The 26467-nt window shown below is 36.0% G+C and overlaps 1 protein-coding gene across 16 annotated transcripts in view; it reads left to right on the forward strand.

Annotated features, from left to right (window-relative positions):
• FRYL (FRY like transcription coactivator) overlaps positions 1-26467 on the forward strand; it is a 171322-nt gene that overhangs the window by 109021 nt on the left and 35834 nt on the right. For 12 of the 16 annotated variants that reach the window (XM_042053672.1, XM_042053673.1, XM_042053670.1 and 9 more), the window contains 22 exons: positions 399-523; positions 2652-2709; positions 4210-4301; positions 5407-5579; positions 6014-6174; positions 6661-6771; positions 7658-7812; positions 8058-8157; positions 9257-9425; positions 10210-10469; positions 11669-11809; positions 12999-13167; positions 14456-14540; positions 16315-16427; positions 18754-18904; positions 19241-19344; positions 19909-20094; positions 21799-22003; positions 22862-22983; positions 23473-23663; positions 24357-24451; positions 25441-26048. In XM_042053672.1, the coding sequence (XP_041909606.1) occupies positions 399-523; positions 2652-2709; positions 4210-4301; positions 5407-5579; positions 6014-6174; positions 6661-6771; positions 7658-7812; positions 8058-8157; positions 9257-9425; positions 10210-10469; positions 11669-11809; positions 12999-13167; positions 14456-14540; positions 16315-16427; positions 18754-18904; positions 19241-19344; positions 19909-20094; positions 21799-22003; positions 22862-22983; positions 23473-23663; positions 24357-24451; positions 25441-26048 (3574 nt within the window). The remainder of the gene's footprint in view (positions 1-398; positions 524-2651; positions 2710-4209; positions 4302-5406; positions 5580-6013; positions 6175-6660; positions 6772-7657; positions 7813-8057; positions 8158-9256; positions 9426-10209; positions 10470-11668; positions 11810-12998; positions 13168-14455; positions 14541-16314; positions 16428-18753; positions 18905-19240; positions 19345-19908; positions 20095-21798; positions 22004-22861; positions 22984-23472; positions 23664-24356; positions 24452-25440; positions 26049-26467) is intronic. The other 4 variants (XM_042053661.1, XM_042053677.1, XM_042053675.1 and 1 more) reach the window with 1 other exon arrangement.

A 26467-nucleotide genomic window follows, 5' to 3' on the forward strand; every position in this document is an offset into this window, starting at 1 on the left:
TTGCACTTGTTTGTTACCAAGATACTTTCCCTAAGTCTGAGAAACTGTAGGCTGAAAGCTTTGTTCTCTTTGAGAACCACTAGGGAGTCTAAAGAATTAGATGCCAGAAATCTGCTTTTTCCCTAAGAAGGGCAGATACATTAAACATGCAAAGCATCTTTATGTCATGTTGAGTCATTCATTGTCATCTGACTGTGAAAATTCAGTAATGCAAGAAGTAGTTAATACTACTTTACTATTTCAGAAGATCTTTTCCATGTCTAAGATAAGTTTCACTTTTATAATTTTGAGTCACTGGTCCCGTGTGAGAAGACTGTGAAATTACAGTAGATGTTTTCATGTCACCACCTTGTGGTAACTACTTCATTGTGCTTTACTCTTTAATCTTTTCTTTTTAGATTATTGGCATTCCATCCCCTTCCTCCCTGTTTAAGCACATAGTTCCAATGATGCGCTCTGAGAGCATGGAAATTACAGAATCCCTTGTCCTTGGACTTGGCAGGACCAACCCAGGGGCTTTTAGGTAACTGTTGTCTTTTGTCTGTTTTTATGCTAATTGATTACAAAGCTGGGAAATCGGAGCTCTTTTTTTCTTTCTTTTTTTTTTTACTTTTTTTTTCTCTTAAGAATTTTTTTAAAAGCTGTGACAACTGATTGTCATTGTCTTTTCTAGCATTTAGAGGCATGATAGAGATGGTTAGAGGTTGTAAGAATTTTATGTAGAGGTCATGCCTGCATAAAGAAAAAGAAGTTAGTAGAAAGAATAAACAGCTTATTGGTATTAAAAGGTGTCCTGATCTGAAAGAACAGATTGTGTGGACTAATAACATTTGAAATGTTAATTAGAATCAAGTTTGTAAGAGTTGATAAACTCTCCTTACTGGTATTGCCAATTGCTCTTTATGAGGATGAATGAAGAGTGAGAACATCTGAAGGGAAGAAAACCTCCAGGGAAGGCCATCAGATGTTCTCTGACAGCAGCCAATCTCTTATAATGAGAGTTATAAAGTTGTACCATGCATAGCAACCAACTCTGCTTCTGTAGAAGGAGCCAGGGATTGCTAATACTGTTGGTTTTGAATGAGATGATGCTTCTCTCCAGTCACTTGTGTCCCATATTATCACAGATAAAAAGCCAATATTGAAACTGCCAAGTCCTCAGGTGTCGTATTCTTGTTTATATCTCTTGATAATCTTATAATTTTATGTAATATCTGACTTTACTCTGCTACCAGGAGTAAAGCAAGACTTTGTGCCATGATCCTGAAGATCTGCTTAACAGCTCTAAAGTCTAGAAAAAGCTTTCACAGATAATTTTACCAGAAACGCTTGATTTCTAAATTAGAAGCAACTCATTCAGCAAGTAAAAGTAAAAAATCTGATCATCATCAGCTTTATAATTTCTCTTTTCAGAATATGTTTTGTTTATGATGGCCTGCTTTTTTCTCTGTCCAGTGCATGTACTCACACCGGATGCTAGCTGTAGCCCACCCTTCACCAGTGCTGCTCTGCATTGATTTGGTGTTTAACTTTTGTGGGTTTAGGCACGTTCCTCCCCACTTGTTATGTTTACTCTGGAACTTTTTCCATTGTAGATTATAAGTATACGCAATCCACTTAAATGTATTAGAGTATTATTTTTGTTTTGTGTAACTGATAATAAGAACTCTTCTAGGTATCTCTTGATCTCCATTGTAAGCTGACCCTTTACTATATTTTAGCTCAAAGAGGTTTCTTCCAAATTATTTTCTGTGTTTTCTATATTTGAAAGAAAATACAGAACAATATCTAACCATGCTTAACTTTCTTGTAAGTGAGTACACCACAAAAGTTTGTGCAGCATTCTGATCACCTTGGACCCATTCTCTGAAGGAGAAACTTTGCCTGAGGTATCAGAGGACTCAGTCATTTACCATGAAAACTTGAAGTGATTTATGCTTTTGATATGTCTCAATTACAGCACCACAGGAAGTAGAAAAATGTGTCCACTCCAAAAAATCTGGAGGCAGTAGTTACTATGTTAACAAATAAAAGTAAACCAAATATATTTTTACCTTAGAATTTTGTCTGCACAGTTCCATACTACTGATCTCCTTTCCCTGCCTCCTTTTTGAAGTTGTAAGAGAGTCTTGGTTTGGCAGAAGGAACTGAGTAGTAATAAAGACTGTGGAGCTTCTGAACAAATGGGGAATGTAAGCACAGTGTCAAAACCTGTTTCAGTTTTCAAAGAGGCTGTTCTGACTTGCTCGACTTAAAGAAACAATATTAACAACTAAATGTATCATGATACCTGAAAGAGCATTGTATGATAAGCTGCCAACATCTTCTTTTTCCCCCTAATGATATCTATTTACACCATATGGCTTTGTTAAACCTCGAATATAAAAATAAATGAAAATCATCTGTGATAGAAATAAGACATAATACTTGGAGAATGCAAATTTAGGGATAATTGTTTAGACATTCATTTAATAATCTGCTTTAAATTAGGAAAGTATCTTTCTAGGAAACTTCTCTTTTAAAAGCTACAGGTAAAGAGGAAAACCTGAGGGTCTTTTAACTTACGTTGTAACACTAGTTCCTGAGAAATATCTTTCAGTTGAGATGTTAATTTGATGTTTGTTTTTATCCTTTTAATTATTCTAATTTAGGGAACTAATAGAAGAATTACATCCTATAATTAAGGAAGCACTTGAAAGAAGGCCAGAGGTAATTAAATAGTTTCCATTATACTGAGTACAGTTTTAACTGTCTTTCCACAAAGAGGAAGTGTTAGTTATGTTCTTTACTTTCTGCATGTCAAAACAGTCAGTATAACAGATAAAAAGGTGAAATGTTGCTTTTTTAAATGATGTGAGGTGTTTACATTAGAAGAACTTCATGTTTGAGCTCTCTATTATTTCTGTATCAGAGATTTTGTTTCAAATGATGAAAAAATACCGTAACCTTTTCCACATTCTTTTAATTTCTTTAACCTAATCATAGAATTACACAGTTGTTACTTTGTTATATCATCAGTGACGTTCCCACGATTAGTGGTACCTATGACATAGAATTGAATTTTACTGTCCAACTTTGTTGGGGTTGTCATTGTTTTAATGAAGCAGGTTGTAAACTCATCTGACTGCTCTAATGAAAAATTTTCCAGTGGAGAGCTTGTTTTACAGCAAGGTTTAGAACTCTCAGTAGGTATTCATAGAATAAAAAAACAAATCCAGAGATGATTACTCAGTATTTTTTGTGGTAACTGTAGTATTCCTATAAGTAATAAATTTGTAATTACAGATAATGGGAAAGCACTTCTGTTTCAAAATGTTGCCGTAGTGTAGTGTATTTCGCCAGGCTTGCATATAAATTGGAGAATTGTAGAATATTTTGGGTTGTAAGGACCTTTAAAGGTCACATAGTCCACCCACCGTGAAATGAGCAGGAACATCTTCAGCTACATCAGGTTTCTCAGAGCCCAACCTGACCTTGAATGTTTCCACAGATGGGGCATCCCTCACCTCTCTGGGCAACCTGTTCTAGAGTTTCACCACCCTCATCATAAAAAGTGTCTTTTTTGTATCTAGTCTAAATCTACCCACTTTTAGGTTAAAACCATTGCCTCTTGTTGTATCACAGCAGGCCCTGCTAAAGAGTTTGTCCCTATCTTTCTTATAAGCCCCTTTTGAGCACTGAAAGGTCACAATGAGGTCTCCCTGGACATTTCTCCAGGCTGAACAGCCCTAGCTCTTGCAGCTTGTCTTCACAAGAGAGGAGTTCCAGCCCTCCTCTGGACCCCCTCCAATATGCCCATGTCCTTCCTGTGCTTGTGGACCCCAGAAGGTAGTACTCCAGGTGGGGTATCACGAGAGTGGAGCGGAGAGACAGAATCACCTCCCTCAAAATATGTAGAAAGACTGCCTTTTGCACTTCACTGTTTCATGTGTTACACTTAGTGACAGGAGACTGACAAAAACCATTATCTGGATAATACATATAATAGCAAACCTGGTGTATCTCCGAGTTGCAACAGGGAAAACATTTGTTCATTATCTGGTTTATTAAAATTGTGAGCAATTTTGGTAACTTGTCTTAAACGGTTCGCACCTCTGATAACTGATGCCAGCTGTAGTACAGGTATAATAATGCTTTTATATTCCACACTGGTTTTCTACTTAGTTTTTCCTCTGCTTCATTTAATTCTGTGTTTCCTCTGATAAACAGAACATGAAACGGCGCAGGCGTCGAGATATTTTACGAGTACAACTAGTACGAATATTTGAACTGTTGGCAGATGCTGGTGTCATTAGTCACAGGTAGGGGCAGCACGGATGAGAAGTTGTTGATGTTTGCAAATTGTCACTGATATAGTTACGACTCAGTATAACAAGCTTGCAAAATTCATCAATGAGTTTTAGTATACCACTAAATAAATTGACATGGGTTTATAAAACTCAGAATTTTGCTGGCTTTCTGATCCCTCTCTCTCCCATGTTCTTTGTCACCGTGTTCTATGTTTTATTTAAAATGCTACTGTTCCCCAGGACAGTACTTTTAACAGGCAGTATGTCATGTTCCCTCTTGTTTGTGTGTGCTCAAGCATCACACCAGTTGTGCAAATCGTGACTATTCTGTGATAATTCCGGGACTTCTGCCTCACTTGGAGTGCTGGTGCTAGTCAGCACATCGTGTGCAGAGAAGACTACTGCTCATTAGTGTTGGAATTTTGAAGGATGCAGAATATTAACTTGGTTATTGAGATTTTTTTCCTCAGTTTACCCTACTTGCATAGGGACGCTTTGAAAGAAGTAGGTTTGGCGTAAGTTTTACAAGTCCCTTGGACATTTTTTGCTATGCATGTGAAATTGTGTAAGAGCAGGTAGGCTAGGAGATGGTTAGCCCCCTCCTCCCACTCTGTTAGACAATGATACTTAGACATGTATTTGTCAACCTGAACGATGTAATCACTGTGAAATTCTCAATCCTTAAGCAAGCTACTACAGTATATTTCAGAATGTTGCCTCAGAAGCATTGCTGAAATGTCTTTCAGCATGCTGATATATTAGAGTCCAGCTATTAAAATCATACTTTCCCTTATCTTTTAAGGTTCTCACTAGGGGAGGGGGAAGAGACTTTGCATTTGGGGATTTTAATTATTATTTTTAACACTTGTTCCCAGTATAGGAACTAGTTCTGTAGAAGTATGAGTGACCTTGGGTAATTAGGTTTGATTATTAGTTTGCTTTCACTGGACTATTTTATTTTAACACTGGAGCAGAAGCTGGATGAAGAAATTACTTTGAATCAAGTATTTGCAGTGATGAGGGTGTAGGTATTTTTAAAGATAAAATAAGAATGATTTTCAAATGTTGTATGTAATTATCATGCTATTTGATTTTCTAAATTTATTTTATTTTTAAGTGCAAGTGGTGGCCTTGATAATGAAACACATTCCCTCAACAACACTTTACTTGAGTATGTTGATCTAACAAGACAACTCCTAGAAGCAGAAAATGAAAAGGATTCTGATACATTGAAAGATATCCGATGCCATTTTAGTGCCTTAGTGGCAAATATCATACAAAATGTTCCAGGTATGTACAAATGTAACTTCTGATTACTGTATTAAATATGCAGGATATTTAAAAAAACCAAAACCAACCAAACAGAAACTAAACAAAAAGACACTTTTTATCTGGACTTTCAGAATACTTTTATTAAATTAATTTGTGACATCAGTTTTGAATATAACTTTAGCAGCATGAGTTTTAAGAGAGATTTTTGGTACTGTTTGGCAAAGTCTTGTTGGTTGTCTATGTATTTGAATTCTGTGGACTAATAAATAGCTTGTTCTTGTACACTACTGGCATTAAACAGGACAAACCTACATCCAGGTATCGTGGTGTTAAAATAGTGGGTCTTTCATGGATTTTCCCTTCTATATTCGTTGTTTGGGTCTGTTTGGGTTACATACTTTGTTTTAAAGAATTACAAGAGGAGTGTGTATAACTGTGGGCTTTTCTTACAGTACACCAGAGAAGAAGTGTCTTTCCACAGCAGAGTCTACGCCACAGTCTATTTATGCTGTTCAGTCATTGGGCAGGTCCTTTCAGTATCATGTTTACTCCCCTGGACAGATACAGTGATAGAAACATGAGAATAAACAGACACCAGTACTGTGCATTAAAGGTATTTTAGCACGTTTGAATTTTGGAAATAGATTGTTATGTTGACGTGGTGTAAATTTGATATTTGGGCTTTTCAGATGTGGTTTTCACATCCATGTTGCCATTCATGACTTAGCATCTTTTTTTATTTCTGCTTTATTACTCGCTATAGAAGTTTCTTAAAATTACTACTGAATGTTCACTTCCTGTGACTTTAGTTCTCATTTGCTTAAGTTAAAGGCTTTAATCTAAATGTACATTAACAATGAAACTGGGGTATTAACTCTTCAATATGTCAGCATTTTAGTATTGACCCTTCCTTGTATTTGGAAGTTGAGAAAAATATGAATGAATAATTTCTTGAGTAAAATGTTAAACATTTTTTTACTACCCTTGGTCTTTCTCCCTTAACAGGTTAGAATTCAGTTATCTGATATTTTAATGGACTTGGTAAGAGCACTTCCTGTATCTGAGTTATTAAAATGTGTTTTTCAATTGCTCTCCAAAGGCTATGTCTGCTGTACTGTGTTGTGGCCCTGTTGCTGACAATGTTGGGCTTTCATCTGATGGCTATTTGTACAAATGGCTGGATAATATTTTGGATTCACAAGATAAAAAGGTAATATAGGCAATGTCAACATTGCTTTGCAACTATCAGTGCCTTCAAATATATGTTTTAGTGAGTTTGCAGTCAGATTTGCCTAAATGGTCTAGAGTGACTTAAGCTCAAAGCTGTTTTAGTACTAGTGCAGGGTTTTGCACTGTCCTTCATGTGTATTCGCCCTGTTGAGGAAGGTGGTCCCTAATCACAGCCTAAGAATAAACAGAGTGGAAGAGGAAAGGACAAGGGGTGAAGCACTGTGTATTGATTATAAACTGATCAACTGTGTTAAGTTGTAGTAATAAGCAGGTGTTCCACAAATTTAAAGGAGATGAGATTTTGAACATGAACTCTTGTGTGACTGTAGAGATCCTTGGGGTCCGTTGGAGTTAGGAGGACCAAGCTTTTCATATAAACAGTAAGGCAAGCTTATTGCCTCTATTGCCCTGTAATGCTGGGACTACATAAAAATACAGCTCCTGTGGACTACTTTGATTCCAGGGAAGATGCAAATCTCCATGCAGATCTGTTCCTTGTATCCCACTGGAATTCCTGCACGTGTTTAAATGCTTCTCTGTACCTAGTGCTTTCAGGGCAGTGTTCGGTGCAAGACATAAAAATAGTAAATAGCTCAAACTAGCCTTGGAACTGAAGGGAAAAAAATGTCAGTAGAGCTCTCTAGTTATTTGTGTCTGTAATTTATGACTGTGTGCAAGTTGAACATTAAACAGTGTGATAGAATTATCTGCTGCTACTTTAAGGTATTGTGTCATTGGTTTTGGACGGAACAGATTTTATGTTCCCAAAGGTTTCACGTTTCTTAAATATTTATTTCCCTATTTTATGCCATTTTGTAAGTTAGTCTTTTTTCTATATTTTTAAATATATATTTACTCTTCCCTAGGTTCACCAGCTAGGCTGTGAGGCAGTCATGTTGCTCTTGGAACTCAATCCTGACCAGAGTAACCTCATGTACTGGGCCGTTGACCGGTGTTACACAGGTTCCAAGCGGGTAGCAGCTGGCTGCTTTAAAGCCATAGCCAGCGTGTTCCAAAACAGGTACTACAGCATTTTTCAAAACCTTCAAACTTCCATTTTCAGAGTGTGTTTTCATGTAGAACTGTGGGGTTTGCTTCTGTAGAGAGGAAAGATCACCACTGTTTGTGTGTATGTGTTACTAGAGAAACTTCTCCAAATATTATGCTATCCCCTATCATATCCCTTGTAAATTAAACTTCAGTAAATTCAAGTGTTAGAAAACCAAATGCAATTTTACTTTTTTCATACTTGCAATTTTTTCCTAGGGATTACCAGTGTGATACAGTGACCCTCCTGAATCTGATACTATTTAAAGCAGCTGATTCTGCTAGGGCTATCTATGAAGTTGCTATGCAACTATTGCAGGTTTGTAAGCTAATTTTGATTATTATTTTTTTATTTTAAAATAAGAATTGTCCTATATATTAAAAAAAAAAAATCTGTTACTGTTTGGTTGTCTTCAGTAATGAAATACAATGTGTATTTTTTTCTTCTCTATTTCAGTACATAGTTAGGCCAGATCCGTACCTGGCACAAATAGGCTTCCCTGAAAGTGCACCTATTCCATGCACTCAAGACCTGTATTTTCATAATACCTGTTTTTTCAGGAAACAAAACCTGAATCAGGATTCTCTTGATTTGGCCCTGAAACAGTGATATATAGCTCCGTTTGTCCGAAAGCACCTCAGAGAGAAATAAGTTGCTTCCCAAGCCTTCACTGTCTACTGGGGTAGCAGTCAGTTCTCTGATTTTTGCACTATTACCAAACATCTTTTCATCTGTCCCTGTGGAGAGATGACAGTGAAATCTTGTTACCCATTTAATTTACTTTTGTATATTCCTTTCTGAGGTCATTCAGGGTAAGTTTAATCTTACAGGCAGCATTAGTGTGTAAAAATAAATAAATCTGTGCTGATTGTGGCTCAGACCTTAAGTCTTGGAGTTTTTTTCAAAGGTTTTTGCTGTCAGCTAAATTCAACAGTGAAGTCCCCACTGAAGTCACACTGCTATTGATACATCATCCCTGTCTTTCTTCTTAAGTTGATACTACTGCTTAAGATCAGCCCAAATTGATTTTTAAAGTATCAGAGTGCTTTAGCCTCCTGCTGCATGTCTACCACATCAAAAGATTATGTTGTTCCTATCCATGTCTCATAGATGAGCAAAAATTGGTATTGTTTGGAATGCAAATGTTAAGTAGTATTTCACAATTCATTATAGATGAATTTGTATTTAAGATGGTGTTTTGTGAAAGCAGATTTTGGAGCTTTATTGCTGGAAACTCATCAAGTGAAATGTATCTAGGCTAGTCTTCTATTAAATTACTACAGTGCTAGCAAATGCTAGCACTGCATAGATAAGAAATATTAAATGAGAGTAGATACATGAACTTAAGTGATTTTTATATAAAAATTTCTACAGTAGCTCTATAGTTAACTTGAAATTCTGAACATTATTGTTGTAGATCTTGGAACCAAAGATGTTCCGTTACGCTCACAAACTGGAAGTTCAGCGGATGGATGGGGTTTTGGGACAGCCTTCCCCTTTACCACATTTGTATTCTATGTCATATTATCAACTGTCAGAAGAATTAGCAAGGACTTATCCTGAGCTGACACTGGCTATCTTCTCAGGTACGATTTTAAAATAAAACAAAAAACTTAAGTCAACAGCATTGTACGAAATACATAATTCTTATTTTTCAATAACTGATTTATATATAATTCACTAAAATCAGGACAACATCATCATCATACCAAATGGAGACAAAAAAACCGAGTGACAGTTTTTGTTCACTTGTGTTTGAAATATATTCAAGGTGAAAGAAGATGAATCAAAAATATTTTTACTGCCTTTCTAATAACCATGAAAAATCACATTAGAGAAATAATTTGCAATTGGTTTTTAAAATCATTCTTCCATTCTTCTCTCTGATGTGTTCTTATTTACTGTAGATTGCTTAAATACATTTTTCTGTAGCGTTTTTAAACAATTGTGGAATAATTACCTCTTACATCAATTAAAAAAAAACTTACTAAGACTAATCTGGGAAGAAAAAATTTTAAGTGTTTTTTTGTCAAACTTGGTACATTTTTTTATGCTGTAGGTTTTCAGTTCCTTCCTCCAATTAAAGGAGTATATATACATACACACACACACACACGCACACACACATATGCATACTAATGTGATTTCTTCAACATACTGTTGGTCAGCAGCATCTTCAGTTAGCTCTGCTGAAGACCATAGGCTTTTTCATTATGAAATGGCACTAGTCAGCTAAGCAAAAAAAATCGCATCTGTATCAGCATTACATTATATCAGTATGGTGTGCTGGGCTCATGGTTGTTGTTATCACCAAACCAGTTTTCATTATTGTTTTGGAATTCATGTATGTACCTAATTTTTGAATGGCAGAAGTAAGTCAGAGAATCCAAACAGCTCACCCAGCTGGGAGACAGGTGATGCTCCATTATCTGCTGCCATGGATGAACAATATTGAGTTGGTAGACTTGAAACCTTTGCCAACCATTCGTCGGCAAGATGAAGATGAAGAAGATTCTTTGAAAGACAGAGAAATGATGGTGAACAGTAGACGATGGCTGCGAGGAGAAGGCTGGGGATCACCACAGGCTACAGCTATGGTTCTGAACAATCTGATGTACATGACTGCAAAGGTAAAATTAATTCCTTTATGTGCTTGTCTTGTTTCAGTGGATTGTTCTGTTTAGGATGCAAGAAAATACTGTTCAGAGATACTGTCACCAAGCTTTCAAGAGTTATTGTTCGTATTTGTGGAGGTGCTTTGTATACCCAGACTACACCCTATAGTTTTGAAGTATTCCAAGAAATATGTAATATGTAATATAAATGTTATAGTAATTGTTATCTATAGTAACAATATATAACTGATGTTTTGCAATATAGATGTCTAGCTGGATAGAGAATACCAAGCTGCCTGTATACCTATGATCTCAAAGTGGGGCTTTGGAACCTATCTTGCTACCAGAGGCTGACTGACTCTCCTTCTTCCTGTCATAGCTACTTCCAACAGAGAAGAAGTATTGCTCACATGCAATGCTCCTGCCAATTCATGTTATATGAGAATCCTACTGATGAGAGATCATGTTTTGAAATCTAAATTAAAAACTCCTGTCAGTGTGTGGTCTGTGGAGTTTTATTCAGGATTGTCAGCAACTGGGAGACTGGGTCTCTGCTAAATTTCATAGAATTGTTAGGGTTGGAAGGGAGCTCTGGAGATCATCAGGACCAACCCCCTTGCCAATACAGGGTCACCTAGAGCGTGTTACACAGGAACTTGTCTGGGTGGGTTTTTGGTCTCCATAGAAGGAGGCTTCATGACCTCTCTGGGTGGCCTGTTCCACTGCTTTGCCACCCTAAACCAAAAGAAATTCTTCATGTTGAGGTGGAACTTCATGTGTTTTAGTGTATGCCCATTGCTCCTTGTCCTGTCACTAGGCACACCAAAAAGGGCCTGGCACCATCCTCTTGACCTTTGAGATATTAATATGTATTAATGAGACACCCCCCCCCCTTCAGTCTTCTCTAGACTAAAAAGGCCCAACTTCCTTAGCCTAATGTATTATATAGCAATAAAATATATGGTATGTACACATATCTTTAGATATATTTTTATACATTTATATCTATAAAAGAAAATAGTTTTTTCCAGAATATGTTTTTAAAAACTAATGTATGTGAAAGCATAATTCCAGAACATTAAAAAGGCAACAGTTTCCTACAAGATTTTTGTCTCCTTTTTCTAGAGCCTGTTCCACTTGATCAGTACAGATCACTTCTGAGTACAATGTTTTCTGATGGAGTTTTCAGGACATACATTTATTTTGTTTTCTAGTATGGTGATGAAGTGGCTTGGTCAGAGATAGAAAATGTCTGGACTACTTTGGCAGACAGCTGGCCAAAGAATCTGAAAATAATTTTGCACTTCTTGATCAGTATTTGTGGAGTGAACAGTGAACCCAGCCTTTTGCCTTATGTGAGTATGTGACAGGTCTCTCATTGGTGCTTATTTATATTTTAAAACTTAGTAGTATGTCTAGCAGCAAAGATCACCAAACAAAAATGTGAGGTAAGATTTATAGTATCAAAATCTCCACTCTGTATTTTATGACCACTAAATACTATGAACAAATCAAATTTGGTTCTTTTGTTTGCATTACTTTGGACATCTGCGTCAAAATTACAGGATCAATTTTTCAGTCAATTAAATCAATTAATTTGTCATTCATTGAATGGACTTGAGAAGGGAAATCAATGAGAAAGAATATCTCACCTTGAAGACTGCTGAGGCTTCCTTAAGGCAACTTACTGACTACTGCAATTTGCTGAGGGTGATAAGTCTGAAACATCCACTAGCTGTCTTAAGAGTTAAGAGTTGTCAAAATTCAGGACTATATGAGGACCACAGACCTTATTTAGTGATTAAGTAATAAAAAATGTAAAAGAGTTACTAAAATCCTACATATGTCTTAGCATTTTATTTTCCTTTGTCATAAAAAGAAATCTTAAGAGTTTGATAGCTAAATTCAGGTTAATTTTATTAAGAGTATACACTGAACAATTTTTTTTCCCCCACACTATAATTTAGTATATATCTAAAAAGCAGACAGATAATACAGGAAAAGAAAGCACCTGTTATACCATGTAGGGCATCATTCTCTCATGACCAAGTATTATACCAAAAAACCCAACCAACCATTCCAAGCACCCTCAAAACCAATTTTATTTTATGTCAAAATGTATGTGAGAGCACTGCAGGATAGCATGAAGAAAAATATGATAACTGCAGGAAAATAAATAGTATAGAACAGAACTGTGAAGTATCAAAAAGAAATTATATCAGAATACATTCGTTCCAGTGTTGATCTCAGGTGCTGCTGAAACCTTTGTAAGAAAACATTTTGCTTCTTAAATAATGTTCAGAAGACATACTTTCAGACTTTATTGTCAGAAGATTGGAACTCAGAAAATTTACTTTATTACTCTTGTGGTATATTTCCCATGCTTGCTGCTATTGACAACTGGGAGAGCAATTTTGGTTGCTTCTAGAACTAGAGTAAGTTTCACATGTCCTCGCTTGCAATGCAGGTAGAAACTGATTCTAACAAGTTGTGGTATTCAAATCTCTTTGTATAAATATATATATATGGGGTTTTTTATGGCAGGTAAAGAAAGTCATTGTTTATTTGGGTAGAGACAAAACAATGCAACTACTAGAAGAGCTGGTGAGTGAACTTCAGCTTACAGATCCTGTCAGTTCAGGAGTCACCCATATGGATAATCCACCATATTACCGCATTACATCCAGTTACAAAATCCCCTCTGTCACTTCAGGTAAGCATTTATTGACTTAACTAACTTACACTGTTAATGTCAATTATAAACATGCTGCTATCAATCAGTTTTGCTACTGGAGTTCATTTGTAAATACTCGATAGGGTGCAAGGTTCTGTTTCTAAAATTACCTTTAAAAGTTTGTTTTATAAGATCTACAGTTTTTGGTGTACCCAGAGTTCCTAATGAAAAAGATCTGATAGGTTCACAAAGGACAGGTTTGTCTTAATATAAGCATCCGACTTCGTCTGTGTTCAGACCTTGCACTGTTTACCCTCACTATATGACTTTTGTGTCTAGTCAGCCAAACCACCGGGAAAATGTATATAATTTTAAATCCATCCAAGTTGTTATTTTAAGTTCTGTGACAGACACAAGCTGCATCCATAGGAATTGTTTCAAGAGGATTTAAGTTCACTTACTTAGGAAAATTTATCTAGAAATAATTAACAATAGCTCAATCATCAAAAAAAACCAAACTGCTGAAAATACCAGAAGTGTCTCCCTCGTGCTTCAGTCTAAGAACATGCTGAGAAATGTGGGGAAAAGCTGTCTTGTTCTGGTGGAGTATCTGTCAAAGCGATCTGCAAAAGACATGGATGTGGGGAGGGTATCTAACCAAGGGCTTAACTTTTGTGCTGCAAATTTGTCAGTATTATGAAGCAGCCTGAACCTATGATACGGGGTTATCTGGATCACAAGGTGAATGCATTGGCACTTGTTCTTTAAAGTGTTTAAAAAATATGAAAAAAATCGTGGGGCTCTTGCACTCAATATAATTTAGAATAGCAAAGGCTGGAAGGGTGCAAAATTGCTTCCAATTGGGCCTGTTAGTTCAGTGTGATGCTTGCAAATTTCTCCTAAAAGAAAATTGTTAAAAGCTTCACTGCAGGCTATTAGGTTTTAATCCTTAATCTGTTTGTAGTTTGAATTAAATGGATAACCAAAGTCCAACTACATTTTACAGATTATGAGGTGTATAATACAGGGAAAAAGGAAATAGGTCTCTGCTTAAAAAACTTTCTACTTAATTTACATTGAAGAGTCAGAGATTCCTGGAATAGATTATTTTTATTTTTTCTGGTTAGTGAAATTATGGTAGCAGCTCACAATCCTTTATCGCACATGAAAGTAGTTTGTATGGCTCAGTTTGTGTTTGTGCCAGTTGCTGCAGAGTAAACCTGATTAGGGCTCTTGGCAAGGACAAGAAAATAAGGGTGATCATGTAGTGCTTAAGACTACTTTTCCTTTTTACTGACCAACATATTTCCTTGTCCATAATTCACAGGTACCACTTCTAGTAGCAATACAATGGTGGCTCCCACAGATGGCAACCCTGACAGTAAACACATGAAAGACAGTATCGAAGAGAAGTAAGTATCTCCTCAAAGAGCAGTTACTAGTTGAATTACAGGAATTCCTGGTAGGTACTGTAAATACTCACATCTCAGCAGCTCCAGGTATGTCTACATTGCAAGGATTACATGCCATGTAATGTCATGCATGTCAACAGAACTAGAATACTATTTGGGATTAACAGTAGCAGCCTCAGTTGTAGTTCGAACTCCAGTCCAGGTCAGGCATTATGTTGCTACAGCTATATTGTTGTTGGTGCCTAAATTAGCTGCTGTTAAACTGGACTGTGTATGTTCACATAAGAGCAATTATACTGTAAGGTGGGGTGGTGAGACACTGGAACACATTGCCCAGAGAAGCGGCTGCCCCATCTTTGGAAGTGTTCAAGGGTGGGCTGGATGGGGCTCTCAGCAACCTGGTCTAGTGGAAGGTATTCCTGCCTGTGGCAGGGGGTTGGAATGAGATGATCTTTAAGGTCCCTTTCAACCCAAGTCATTCTGTGATTTTATGATTCGCAAATTAGTTTATTACCTCACTAGAAATGAGCAGCGCCTGTGTGTTGCAAGCTGGTTTATTTTCCCTAATTGGGGTATTTGAATGCCTGGTGCCTATGTCAAGATACCTTACAGCTAACTTTAAAACAGATTTCTCCCTCCTTAATTTTTGAGCTATTTAAGGATAATCTTTTGGAGAAGTTTGCCAGACACTGTTACTGAGGCTGGTGGAAAGCAAGGAGCTGATATAGGCTTAGTCAGGCTGTGTACTTGGAGCTCAACAGTAACTGACTGTGGGCATGCTGTCATTTTGTGTTAATATGGATAGCTAACCTTAAAGTGAAAAGGGAGTGGAGACTCTGTAATTAGCCTGAGTAAAAGTGTGCGCGTGCCATTAGTATAGAGTAGCAACTATGTAGTAAATTTGCAAACGAGTTTCAGGCAACTTGATTGAGAGCCTTAATAATTACAGTTCTAATATAATATCCCAGTTGGACACTTTTTTCCTTCTCTAGGGTAATTATGTTTATATAATTAGAAGAGTAAATCTATTGGCAGAGGCAACCCCAATACTAGGATTAAATTGGGGTGAGCTGTATGAAAGTAAATCACAGAAACCTGCAAGGTGTCATTCAGAGTTAAGCCTAGCAAGACACAGACAAGCACCTGGCTGCTATGGGGGCTGGAGCTGAAGAAACTGGTAAAGTAGTGAAGGCAGTTTTGAAAGTCTCTGAAAATTTTGGCATATACTGTAGGGTTGTCTAAAACCTCCCCAAGTTATATGCTTCTTGGTAAGATCTACCCTATACATCTTGGACTTGCCAGGAGGAGAGAATTTTAAAAACTTACGTAGAAACAGCTTGGAAATGGTGCTTTTAGCACTCATTTCTCTGATTTCTGTATAGTTTATCAGATTAGTGAGATAGGATCTTGGACACCGCGTGTGTATATCTGCATATGTATCTGCCAGGTCATGCATGGATTTCCTTATTTTGTTCAAGAGTGAGAACGACTTATGTATAATGGTAACAAGTATTTTAATGTACTTAAATGTTAGTGAAAAGGATCGAACAGAAATACAGTTTATAGTGGATAATCTCTTTGAATCCTCTTATCTAGTGTTGCTAGAGAAGGTATGTCTTAAACGGCTGAGATGCTTTGGCATCATGTTGATTATCCTTTGTAAGATGAATCAGTTTTTGTATAAGAGTTTTGCTGAAATAGTTTTACTGGGAGACCCTGATTAATGTTTGTCATAGAACGTCAGTTACTAATTCTGCTTTATTTGCACCTACAGCTACGCACACCTGGACATCTACAGCGGGTTGAACAGCAACTTAAACCGCCAGCACCACAGACTGGAATCTCGCTACAGCAGCAGCTCTGGAGGATCATATGAAGAGGAAAAAAGTAATAGTCTTTATTTTAAAACATTTCTATGAATAGAAAACAAAATTTTCACAAGTTAATACTTCTGCTGGAGGTTGTGGAACATAAAGAAATGGGCATTATCAGTGTTTTTTGCATAAACCTATTAAAAATTAGGATTTTTAAAAATCTTCTTCCATCTTATTACTACTATTGAAGTCTATCATACATTTGGTTGCAATGAAATGTGGAAGGAAGATAATACGCTTCGTTCCTTTCATTGTCACCTGGAATGAGTTGTGAACATCTTCCTAAATGAAATGGTTTTACTGTATTTCCTTTGACAGTTAGGCACAAGAAACAGAGATGAGCAGGATGAAGATGAGATTTAGAAAAAGGTGATGGAAAAGAAGTTCTTTAAAAAAAAAGAAAACTAGAAGTAATTGTTCTTTTAAAGGATAGCATTCCTTGGCTTGTCTAAAAAAAAGGGTACTAAACTTTTTTGAAGCCATAGCAAAGGAAAATATATCAGGGAAAAAAGTTCTCTTTATGTACATCTAATTTTCAAGCTTGTTCTGAAAACGTGTTTGGGGGTTATTTTTGTGATCTATGTTTTGTTTTTTCTGACATGCAAAGGTATGGAAAGAGGTAAACATTTCTCCTGAAACTCCATTATGCCTTTGGAAAGATTTCTTTAAGCCTCTTTTAGAAGAGGCTTATTAACTGTGGCTACTCTTGCACCAATGCCTAAGATACAAAATCACCCTGACAATGCTAGGGAAAGCCAAACAGGTCATGTAACCAGGCAAAAATGAGGACAGTGGTCAGACAGTAAATGATGTGTTATATTAGTGGGTCCTGCGTGCTTGGTCAGAGGAGTTGTTTGACTGAACAAGTTGTTAGTAATTTAAATGACTTTGTACTTCACCCTGCATGGGATAGTCAGATATATTTCAGTCACTACAGTGGTCCCACAGACTTAGGTTTCAATGAATTTTTTACTGACAGTTGATCTTCCTACCGGTTGTTTGGGTGCGTTACAGCGCACGGTGCAGCACTGCCTTTTCCTTACTTTTCTTGTGTGACTGAACAACAGGAGTTAAATTTCTGCATTTTGAGCTTTCGATGTCAGTATGGAACCCTAGCCTGTCTGTGCTATATTGAAGCAGCAAGAGTCCATTAGGATCTTCTGATACACTCCTCCATAACTGATTCTTTGCACACTGTGAAGATTAGAGTGAATATGTGGTTCTTACTGCCTCTGTCAAGGAGGTGAAACCTAATGTCCTCTACAGAGGTTGTTGTAAGGGCTGAACAAACTAATGCAGAATCTGCTGAACTTTGGGTCAGTAACAGGTTAGTGACCTTCTGGGCAGCCAGGGTGTTTATTACTGTTTGGATAGGCATTGTCCATTATCATGGCTGCAGTAATTTTTGGTTTTGTTTGCTGTTTGTGATAGCAACACTGAGTATCCTGAACTCATGATACTTCACATGTTCCATCAGTAAGAAATTTGTCACTTCCAGTGGAGAAGGTGATAACGAGCTGCTACATGTGTGAATATCTGAAATTTCAGCAGCTATACTTCCAAACAGAGAGCTGGTAGAATCACTGAAACACTGAGCTGTTGAGGCAGTTTCCTTGTTTCTAGTTCTAGCTGGTAGTTATGAAGTCCAAAACAACTTTTAAACCAGAAAAGTATTTTGGGTGTGTTAACACAGTACACTCTCATACCAAATAGCTGATGTTTTTCTTGCACTTTTGAAGCTTGCTTAATCAAAAACTAAGTGTCTTTGTCTTTTCTTGACAAATTTACTGATTTTCTGGGCAGTAACTTTTATCAACCAGTGGGATTGGGCTATGCTGTTGTAAAAGTGGCAATTTCCAAGTTACCCCATGTATCATGCCAGCATTATCTGACACATAGAACTGGTGGGGTTTTGCTGTGAGACCTATAAAGATGTGCTCTTGAGGAATATTTCCTTTGCCTATGATTAAATGCTCTTCAAGATGAGTTCAGTTAAATCTTAGGACCCAGCCTTAATTCACTCCCTATATGACATGAGGTTTGAAATTCAAGGAAATTACATCAGATTACTTTGCCTTTTATCATAGTCTTTATGAACCTATTCAAAAACATCTTACTGTTGTATGTGTAACTTCTGTAGAATCATCCTTATACTAAAAGAAATAACCACTTTTTTTCTTTTAAAAAACTGTGTCTACTACTACTGTTTACATCTGGCTCCCCTTCCCCTCTCCCAGGTCTTAGCTTTTCAAGAATTTAAAAATAGTTCTTCAGAAGACTGTAAGATACAGAAATATGCATTATCTGTATATTTCTGGCTTAATTTTCTGTTGTGTTAGGTGATTCAATGCCTCTGTATTCAAACTGGCGGTTAAAGGTGATGGAGCACAACCAAGGAGAGCCTCTCCCTTTCCCACCTTCTGGAGGCTGCTGGTCACCACTGGTAGATTACTTGCCTGAAACTTCTCCTCCGGGCATGTCACTTCACAGGTAGCTATTTTGGCAATACCAATGGCAATTCATTATATTTTTATTTGTGTTGCACAAATATAGTAATTTGAAGATAGCAGATTAAAGTGCAGTTGATAATACATTTGTTTTCTGTGGGTTTACTCACAGGTCTAGCAATTTAGGATTACTCAACCTTTTAATCTGGAGGATTAAATTGTTTCTATTTTAATTATGAGCGTTCATCTTTTCCCTTGTAACACAACTGTGTGAATGTTTATAGACTGAAGAATACAAGTTAGAAGCATATGAAGCTCTTTTCAGCTCTTCATGAAGTTCATGTTACATTCTTCTAACAAATTTTTTTGTTTGTTTTAGATGCAATATAGCAGTGATTCTTTTGACTGATTTGATAGTTGACCACAGTGTAAAGGTGGAATGGGGAGGATACTTGCATCTTTTGCTTCATGCAATTTTTATAGGTAACTAACTTCTTACAGAAACACAGTAACCTGAGGAATTCTCAGCTGTTCTTTCTGATATTTAATTTTTGCCATTGTACTGAAATCCCATTAATTTGGTAATATTTACAGTATTTTTTAAAATTCAGTTAAATGTCTTTCAGCTTGATTAGTGTAATTAAGATTTTTTTGGAATTGTTTTAAGGCACTTTCTTTTCGAGTCACTTTTACGTCTTGTACAAGACACAGTAAAATTCAATTTTTTCTTTCTGTTCCTATATGTAGTAATTTTCATACAGAGCGCAGATTAAGTTCTTACTTAAAACTAATCTTACTTAAAATTACTTTGTACTTTAATGCTGCATGGGATTATCAGATATATTTTAGTCTGATCAACATACAGTTTGTTAAACTATATGCTGTTGTTTCTATATTGAAGCATTGAAAAAGCATTGTTTAGTGAATTATATATCTGTTATTTGGTAAAGTATAGCATACCAATCTGAATACTGCTATTTTTTAAATAATGTAATTCAGCATGCCCTTCAAATATCATAAAGCCTTGTCATTTTCCTTCTGTGTTAGGTTTTGACCACTGTCACCCTGAAGTCTATGAGCATTGTAAACGACTACTTTTGCATCTACTGATAGTGATGGGCTCTGGCAGTAATGTCCAGTCTGTTGCTTCTGTCCTACTCAGAAACAGAGAGTTCAATGAGTCCAGGGTGCTTACTGTCAAGCAAACTACCCATTTAGATTACACTTTCACAGGTATGCTTTTGATTTATTATGTGTTGCTGGTTAAAATGACATGTGAAGTTATCTCTTCTTACAGGCACTATTAAGATTTCTCTTGTCTGTAATATTTTCCTGAGCCCTTGCCATTAAAATGTATTTCTTTGGATTTTAATGAAGTCAAAATGAATAGAGTTCTCATTAGCATTTTGTGCTCAGTCATCAAAGTAGGGAGCACAGTTGAATAATGAATAGTAGTGGAAACCAAAGAGGGAACTCTGGGTTTTGGAACTTTAATACAGCAGTTTTTATTATGCCTTTGAAAATAAAAACCAAGAAATTACATCTCTGACTTGTTTATAGCAACTTTAAATTCCCAGGTTTTGTCAAATGTGATTGCATTTTTTATTGGCTATCAGAACACTTTTTTGAGATACTGCCTTTTAATATTCACCTTAACTTCACAATACTGTAATTATACAATACACTTTCTATTTCTATGTATCTGTTTATGAAGGGAATATTCTGATGGTGAAAGTGTATTGTAGTTTCTTTGAAATAGTTCTTTTTTAAAAAAATGTGGTATTTCATATTATTTCAGTAGGTGGCAGCATATTGCCATACAATTGTTTGTTCTGTTTTGTTCGCATCAGCATTGGTTTTATTACTTAGCGAAAGTAGTCATCTGATTTGTGAATTTGGTTTTTGTAGCAATGAGGAATTAAAAACTGTGCATAGTGGAAGAATTATTTTATATTAATCTGTTTGGCAGAACTTTAATGTTGCATCTACACAGTGGCAAATACAAACCATTCCCTTCCTAATCTTTAAGGGCTTGAATAAAACTGTCTAAACATGACACAATATTCTGCTATTATTAAAACAAAGATGTCTGATAGAAATTAGAATAAGGTCAGCATCGAACATTTCCAGCTGGGGATTAGGATAAGGTATTTACAGGTATGCATGGCTAGCACAAGGTTGGACAAGCTAATTTTAAATTTTATTTGAGCTGGCTAATACCCCAGTCCAAACTCTGTGGTTCTATAGAGTGAAAATTTGCAGTGGATGTCAGTGAGTCTTAAGTTTATTTAAATACAAGTGTTAGAGTCCAAGGCCCTGCCAGTTTTCCTTGCTAGTTTACTTTCTCTCAGCCATTCATAGATGCATAGAAGAGCAATATGAGGAGTCACTGCGGTTGTATTTTTTTGCCACGTGATTCTTTATACAGAAGAGAAAAATCTCCTGATCACAAGTCTAAGCTAACTTCAGAGAAACTCTGTACAGCCACAGGGGCTCTGCTTAGGGTCGATTCACTAGATAATACTTAGTATTCACTGATTTCAAGTAATGTCAGTTACACTGGGACTGGGTTTTAACAAAAAAAAAATTATCTGCTCATTAGTAGGAAGTAGTTTGTATAATTTTTTAAATTAAGTTGAGATGCCTCCGAAGCTGATGAGCTCTCATAGTACTAGTACAAAATCAAGAATAATACAGGGGCTTTAAAAAGGGATCTAGCAGTTCCCAATTAAAGATCCTATAAGCCATGTGAAGAATTTGCATATATGAGACTTGCTGATTTTGTTGAAATTATTGCATCCAATAATTTTCTCTCTTTTAAGTATTCTTACTACATTTACTAAGTTATCGATCTTTTTAGAGGGCTATTTTTTCTTTTTATATATTTAATATTGACTGTCAACTTAAAAGTGCATAATCATCTTGTTTCAATTTCAGCAGGTGTTCATGATTTTATACCTGATTACCAGCCCTCCCCAATGACAGACTCAGGGCTTAGTTCAAGTTCTACCTCTTCTAGCATCAGTTTAGGAAATACAAGTGCTGCCATTTCTCAACTGCACACCACAATCCTCAATGAGGTTGACATTTCAGTCGAGCAGGATGAAAAAGTGAAAACTCTTATAGAATTTATTACCTCAAGGTAAGATTTCAATTTTCATTTTTGTCAAGACATGTATTTTGTGGAAGAATGGTAACCCTGTTATTATTTAGCATCATGTTGTCTAATTCTGTCTCTGTTACATCACCAGTAACTGTTTTTATGTGATACACATGTGAAAAGCTCTAACTTTCCAACACTTTCAGAGAATTTTGACCACCCTGTCAAGTCCTGAGTGTTTAAAAGTATTTTGCCATGTTTTATTCTGAATTAGGGCAGGAATACACTGAGATGTTAGGGAGATGCACGACTTGTGTGCAGTTAGGGATTATCTAGTAGTAGAGAGCTGACTATTCAAAAATGAGGAATTTGTTGCGACGAACATCTGTAAAATCATCAACATTTGTGCAGTTTATATGATAGTTTATATAAAGCTTTCAAGATGGTGTAAGTCTAAAATCCTACCTGTTTCTCCATGCTTTTGATACTTTTGCTTTACCTCAGCCTAAATTTATAACAGTGTGGTGTATCAATGGAAAGAAAATGGGAAGAAAGGAAGTTAAGAAGTGCATAATGGTGGTAGTTGTGCTGGTTCTTTCTTAGAGAGCTAACTATTATACTATAACAATACCACAGAATATCTCTGCCTTATATTACCCAGTTATTTCAATTGGATCTGATACGTTGCTTTTCACTTCGTCTTAACTTGTTGTTTATTGTATAATACTGGTCAGTTGTCAAAATTCTTCCCAATTTGTGCCTGGAGTTCTAGATGGTTTCTTTTATGTGATACATAGTAGATTCTTTTGCAACTACCCGTAAGGTTCAAGTTCCATTTCAATGATATTAAGGACAAAGGCTATGTTTTATATTCTGTTTACTCTTTTTTTATATTTTTAGGAAAAGAGGCCCACTTTGGAATCATGAAGATGTTTCAGCCAAGAACCCTAATATAAAGAGTGCTGAACAGTTAACTGTGTTTTTAAAGCATGTGGTATCTATATTTAAACAGTCTAGCTCAGGTATGTTAGAAAACAGACAATGCATGGTCAAATGTGCAAGTCTGCAAACTAAATAAATTTTTTTTAACGCGTGCCAACACATAGGTTATCTATAAAATCACTCTAGGTAATTACTGCTTCTAAATAATAGAGTTTTCTTGTGTCTTGCACACTTCAGTTCATGTTTCTGTTATGACAGATTTAAATATAATCTTTTAGGAATGAGATAAAACATCTTATTAGTTTCTTGTGAATACTTAATATTCAAATCATAAATGTTTTATTGTCTGCAAGTCTCTCTAGCATTAAGTGTTTGGCATACTTAACACCTGTATTTGGTGTTTATATTCCTGTAAAGATTTTTGAGACTAATACTTCTTCAGAGAAATGTAGAGTATGTGAGAATATTTTAAATTTAGGAATGACTTTGGCAATTTACTCTTCAGTAAATTCAAGTGGATTTGGTTTTTTATAAAGCAGTGTTGCTTGAGTATTTATTCGCCTTCATAGGAGGATATCAATTGGAACATCGTCTCAGTGAAGTCGCTTTGCAAACTGCGCTTTCGTGTTCCTCTCGACATTATGCTGGGAGGTCCTTTCAAATATTCAGGGCTCTGAAGCAGCCTCTCACTCCATCTACGCTTTCTGATGTTCTCTCCAGACTAGTAGAAACTGTTGGAGATGCAGGAGAAGAAGCTCAGGTATTTGAAATTTTGCCCCCACTTTATTAGAAAGCTAAGTCTGCCTAAATGACGTACGTGCATTATTAGTTCAATGACAGCAAAATTTAAAAGCATCGTTTTATCCAGCTGCTTTTTATTTTTAAGTATTTCAAATATCCCAACAGTTTTAATTGTGATGCTTTCTGAATTTCACCTAATTGACTGAGGAAAAGTTGTGCACATTCTCTTCTACAGCAGTAGGATCTTTCAGAGAGTTTGATACATCTGTTTCCAGTAGACACCTTCTCTTTCATTGCTAGAGAATACTGAGATCAGCCATATAAAAAAAATTTAGGTTTTCTTTTGTTAAGAACTTAACCTGATAAAGTGTAAACAATCATTCAACTTGGTGTCATTGTACCAAGGAGTGTATCTAATCTTTTAATACTGCAAAGTGACTATGAATGATTTCATCCTTCAATCCATCCTTAAAAATAATGCAAACCAGAATTAATTCAGTAAATAAATAAATTTACTTACAAATAAATTGAAGTTTTTCCTTGTCTTGAAGCTATACTGCTATCTTGAGCTGTCCCATCAGGATTGTATTCTAATTGAAGCATGAAATAATTTAGTTCTTGATTTTATATTTATATATTATTATTCAGTAGATTTTCTGTGATCTTCCTTGTGCATATTGCATACCTTATAATGGCCTTTGGCTTTCCCCAGGGTTTTGTCATAGAGCTGCTTTTGACTTTAGAATCTGCTATTGATACATTGGCTGAAACCATGAAGCATTATGATCTGCTTTCTGCCCTTTCTCAGTAAGTTCTTTTATTAGTCAAGCTTCATTATGCATTTTTATACATTTGAATTATTAAAAATCTGTGTTATAAATGTAATGAAATAATTTCTTGTAGTCTTGGCAGAATAATTGTATCCATATAGCAAAATTGCTTGCTGTCATATGTTTTTATCATTCTGCCTCAAGCAAAACATGTAAGAATCTAGATTTCCTGAGGATATCTTACTGCCTTTCTGATTTACCCTCTTGGGTCCAATTTTTTAAAAAAAAGGTGTTCAAAGAGTTCCTTATGGCTTAGTTCTGAAATGTTGTCAGTTCTCCTTAAAATTCTTGAATTTAAAGGCTCTGCAGATGTTAGTCTGTCTTAGGCCTCAGGTTTGTTGTCCATATTTAAGAAGTGTAACTGAACAGTCTGAGTCATTTGTGTGTTTCATTCCAGTTTGAGTGGTTACCTTGATGACCTTTTATCAAACTGGAAAAAAATCCCCTCATGTACAGACATCTGTATTTGTTTGACTTCCTCACAAAGTTTTTGAAAATGCTGAGATTTCTAGGAATATATTCAATTTCTCAGTATCAGAATAGAAAGGTGTTGGGTTTCCTAGGTCAGATACCTCAGACAAATACATGGTAATAATTGTATTAATTAATTAATTTCTCTACTTTTATCACGTCTTTAAGTAAGTTGGGATGCTAGATCATCACTTACACATAATCTTTTACATGCTATCGGCTAGTTTTTCTAATTTTGCTGTAATTTTTATGGTATTCTGGGATTGTAACAAATATATTTGGTAGAAGAGATAGCAGGATGCTGCAGTCTTGTCCTTATGCCATAAGGATATTGGATATTTTAATAATAGATACAGAAATCCTGTATTTACATGTGTATTAACTGCATGTGTATGTGATTAGTGTAACATCACTTTTCTTTCTTCTCTTTTTCTAAACTCTATGTTATTAAATTATTTTGCATGTAACAATATGTAATACTGATTTTTATTCTAGAACCTCATACCATGATTCTGTAATGGGAAATAAGTATGCAGCTAATAGAAAAAGCACTGGACAGATAAATCTAAGCACAAGTCCCATTAATAGTGGCAGTTGTTTGGGATACTACAGCAATACAAGGAGTAATTCCTTGAGACTGAATTTAATGAGTGAGCGGAGAGGCGACCGGCGACGGAGCAACACACTGGATATAATGGATGGAAGGATAAATCATGGTGGAAGTTTGGCCAGGACTAGAAGCCTCTCCTCCCTGAGAGAGGGAGGGATGTACGATGTGCAGCCCACTACTGACCCTGTCAACATGATGGCCACCATATTTTGGATTGCAGCTTCGTTGCTGGAGTCAGATTATGAGTATGAATACCTTCTGGCTCTCAAGCTACTCAACAAGCTTCTTATTCACATGCCTCTGGATAAATCAGAGAGTCGGGAAAAGATAGAAAAGGTGCAGAATAAACTGAAATGGAGTAACTTTCCAGGCCTTCAGCAGCTTTTCCTGAAAGGGTTTACTTCAGCCTCTACGCAAGAAATGACAGTTCATCTCCTCAGTAAACTCATCACAATTTCCCGGCATGCTTTGGTGGATCCTTCTCAGTTAGCAGGTATCTTTAGTAAATATGTAATAAAAATATATTCTTTCATCAAATTAAGTGGAGTCAAAATCAGTAGTGATTATGCATTTGCCTTGAAGAAACACTTCAGTTAAATGTTTTCTGCAGTTGTCTATATTGCACTGCTACATAGTAGGAATACATTACAGACTATGATTATCTGACAAGCAAGCTTGCAGGTAGACTTTATGCACTGACTGTGGTTTGCAAGTGAGTTTTAAGAGCTGTGTATTTTTTGTCATGATCTTGTGCTAGCTAGCTCAATTAGCACTATTTACACCTTTTTAGAAACAATGTGACTATAGTGCCTGAAATTATCCAGTTTCATGGTAGTTTTGCTTAATTGGTCCAGTGATGAGTTTATTTTTATCATGCATTTTTATACCTAACACAGACACATTTATATACAT

The sequence above is a fragment of the Corvus kubaryi genome, unplaced genomic scaffold (assembly GCF_017639235.1).
Source record: "Corvus kubaryi isolate FWS band 111438036 unplaced genomic scaffold, C.kubaryi_AGA036_p1.0 split1-131, whole genome shotgun sequence".
In the NCBI taxonomy this organism is placed as follows: domain Eukaryota; kingdom Metazoa; phylum Chordata; class Aves; order Passeriformes; family Corvidae; genus Corvus; species Corvus kubaryi.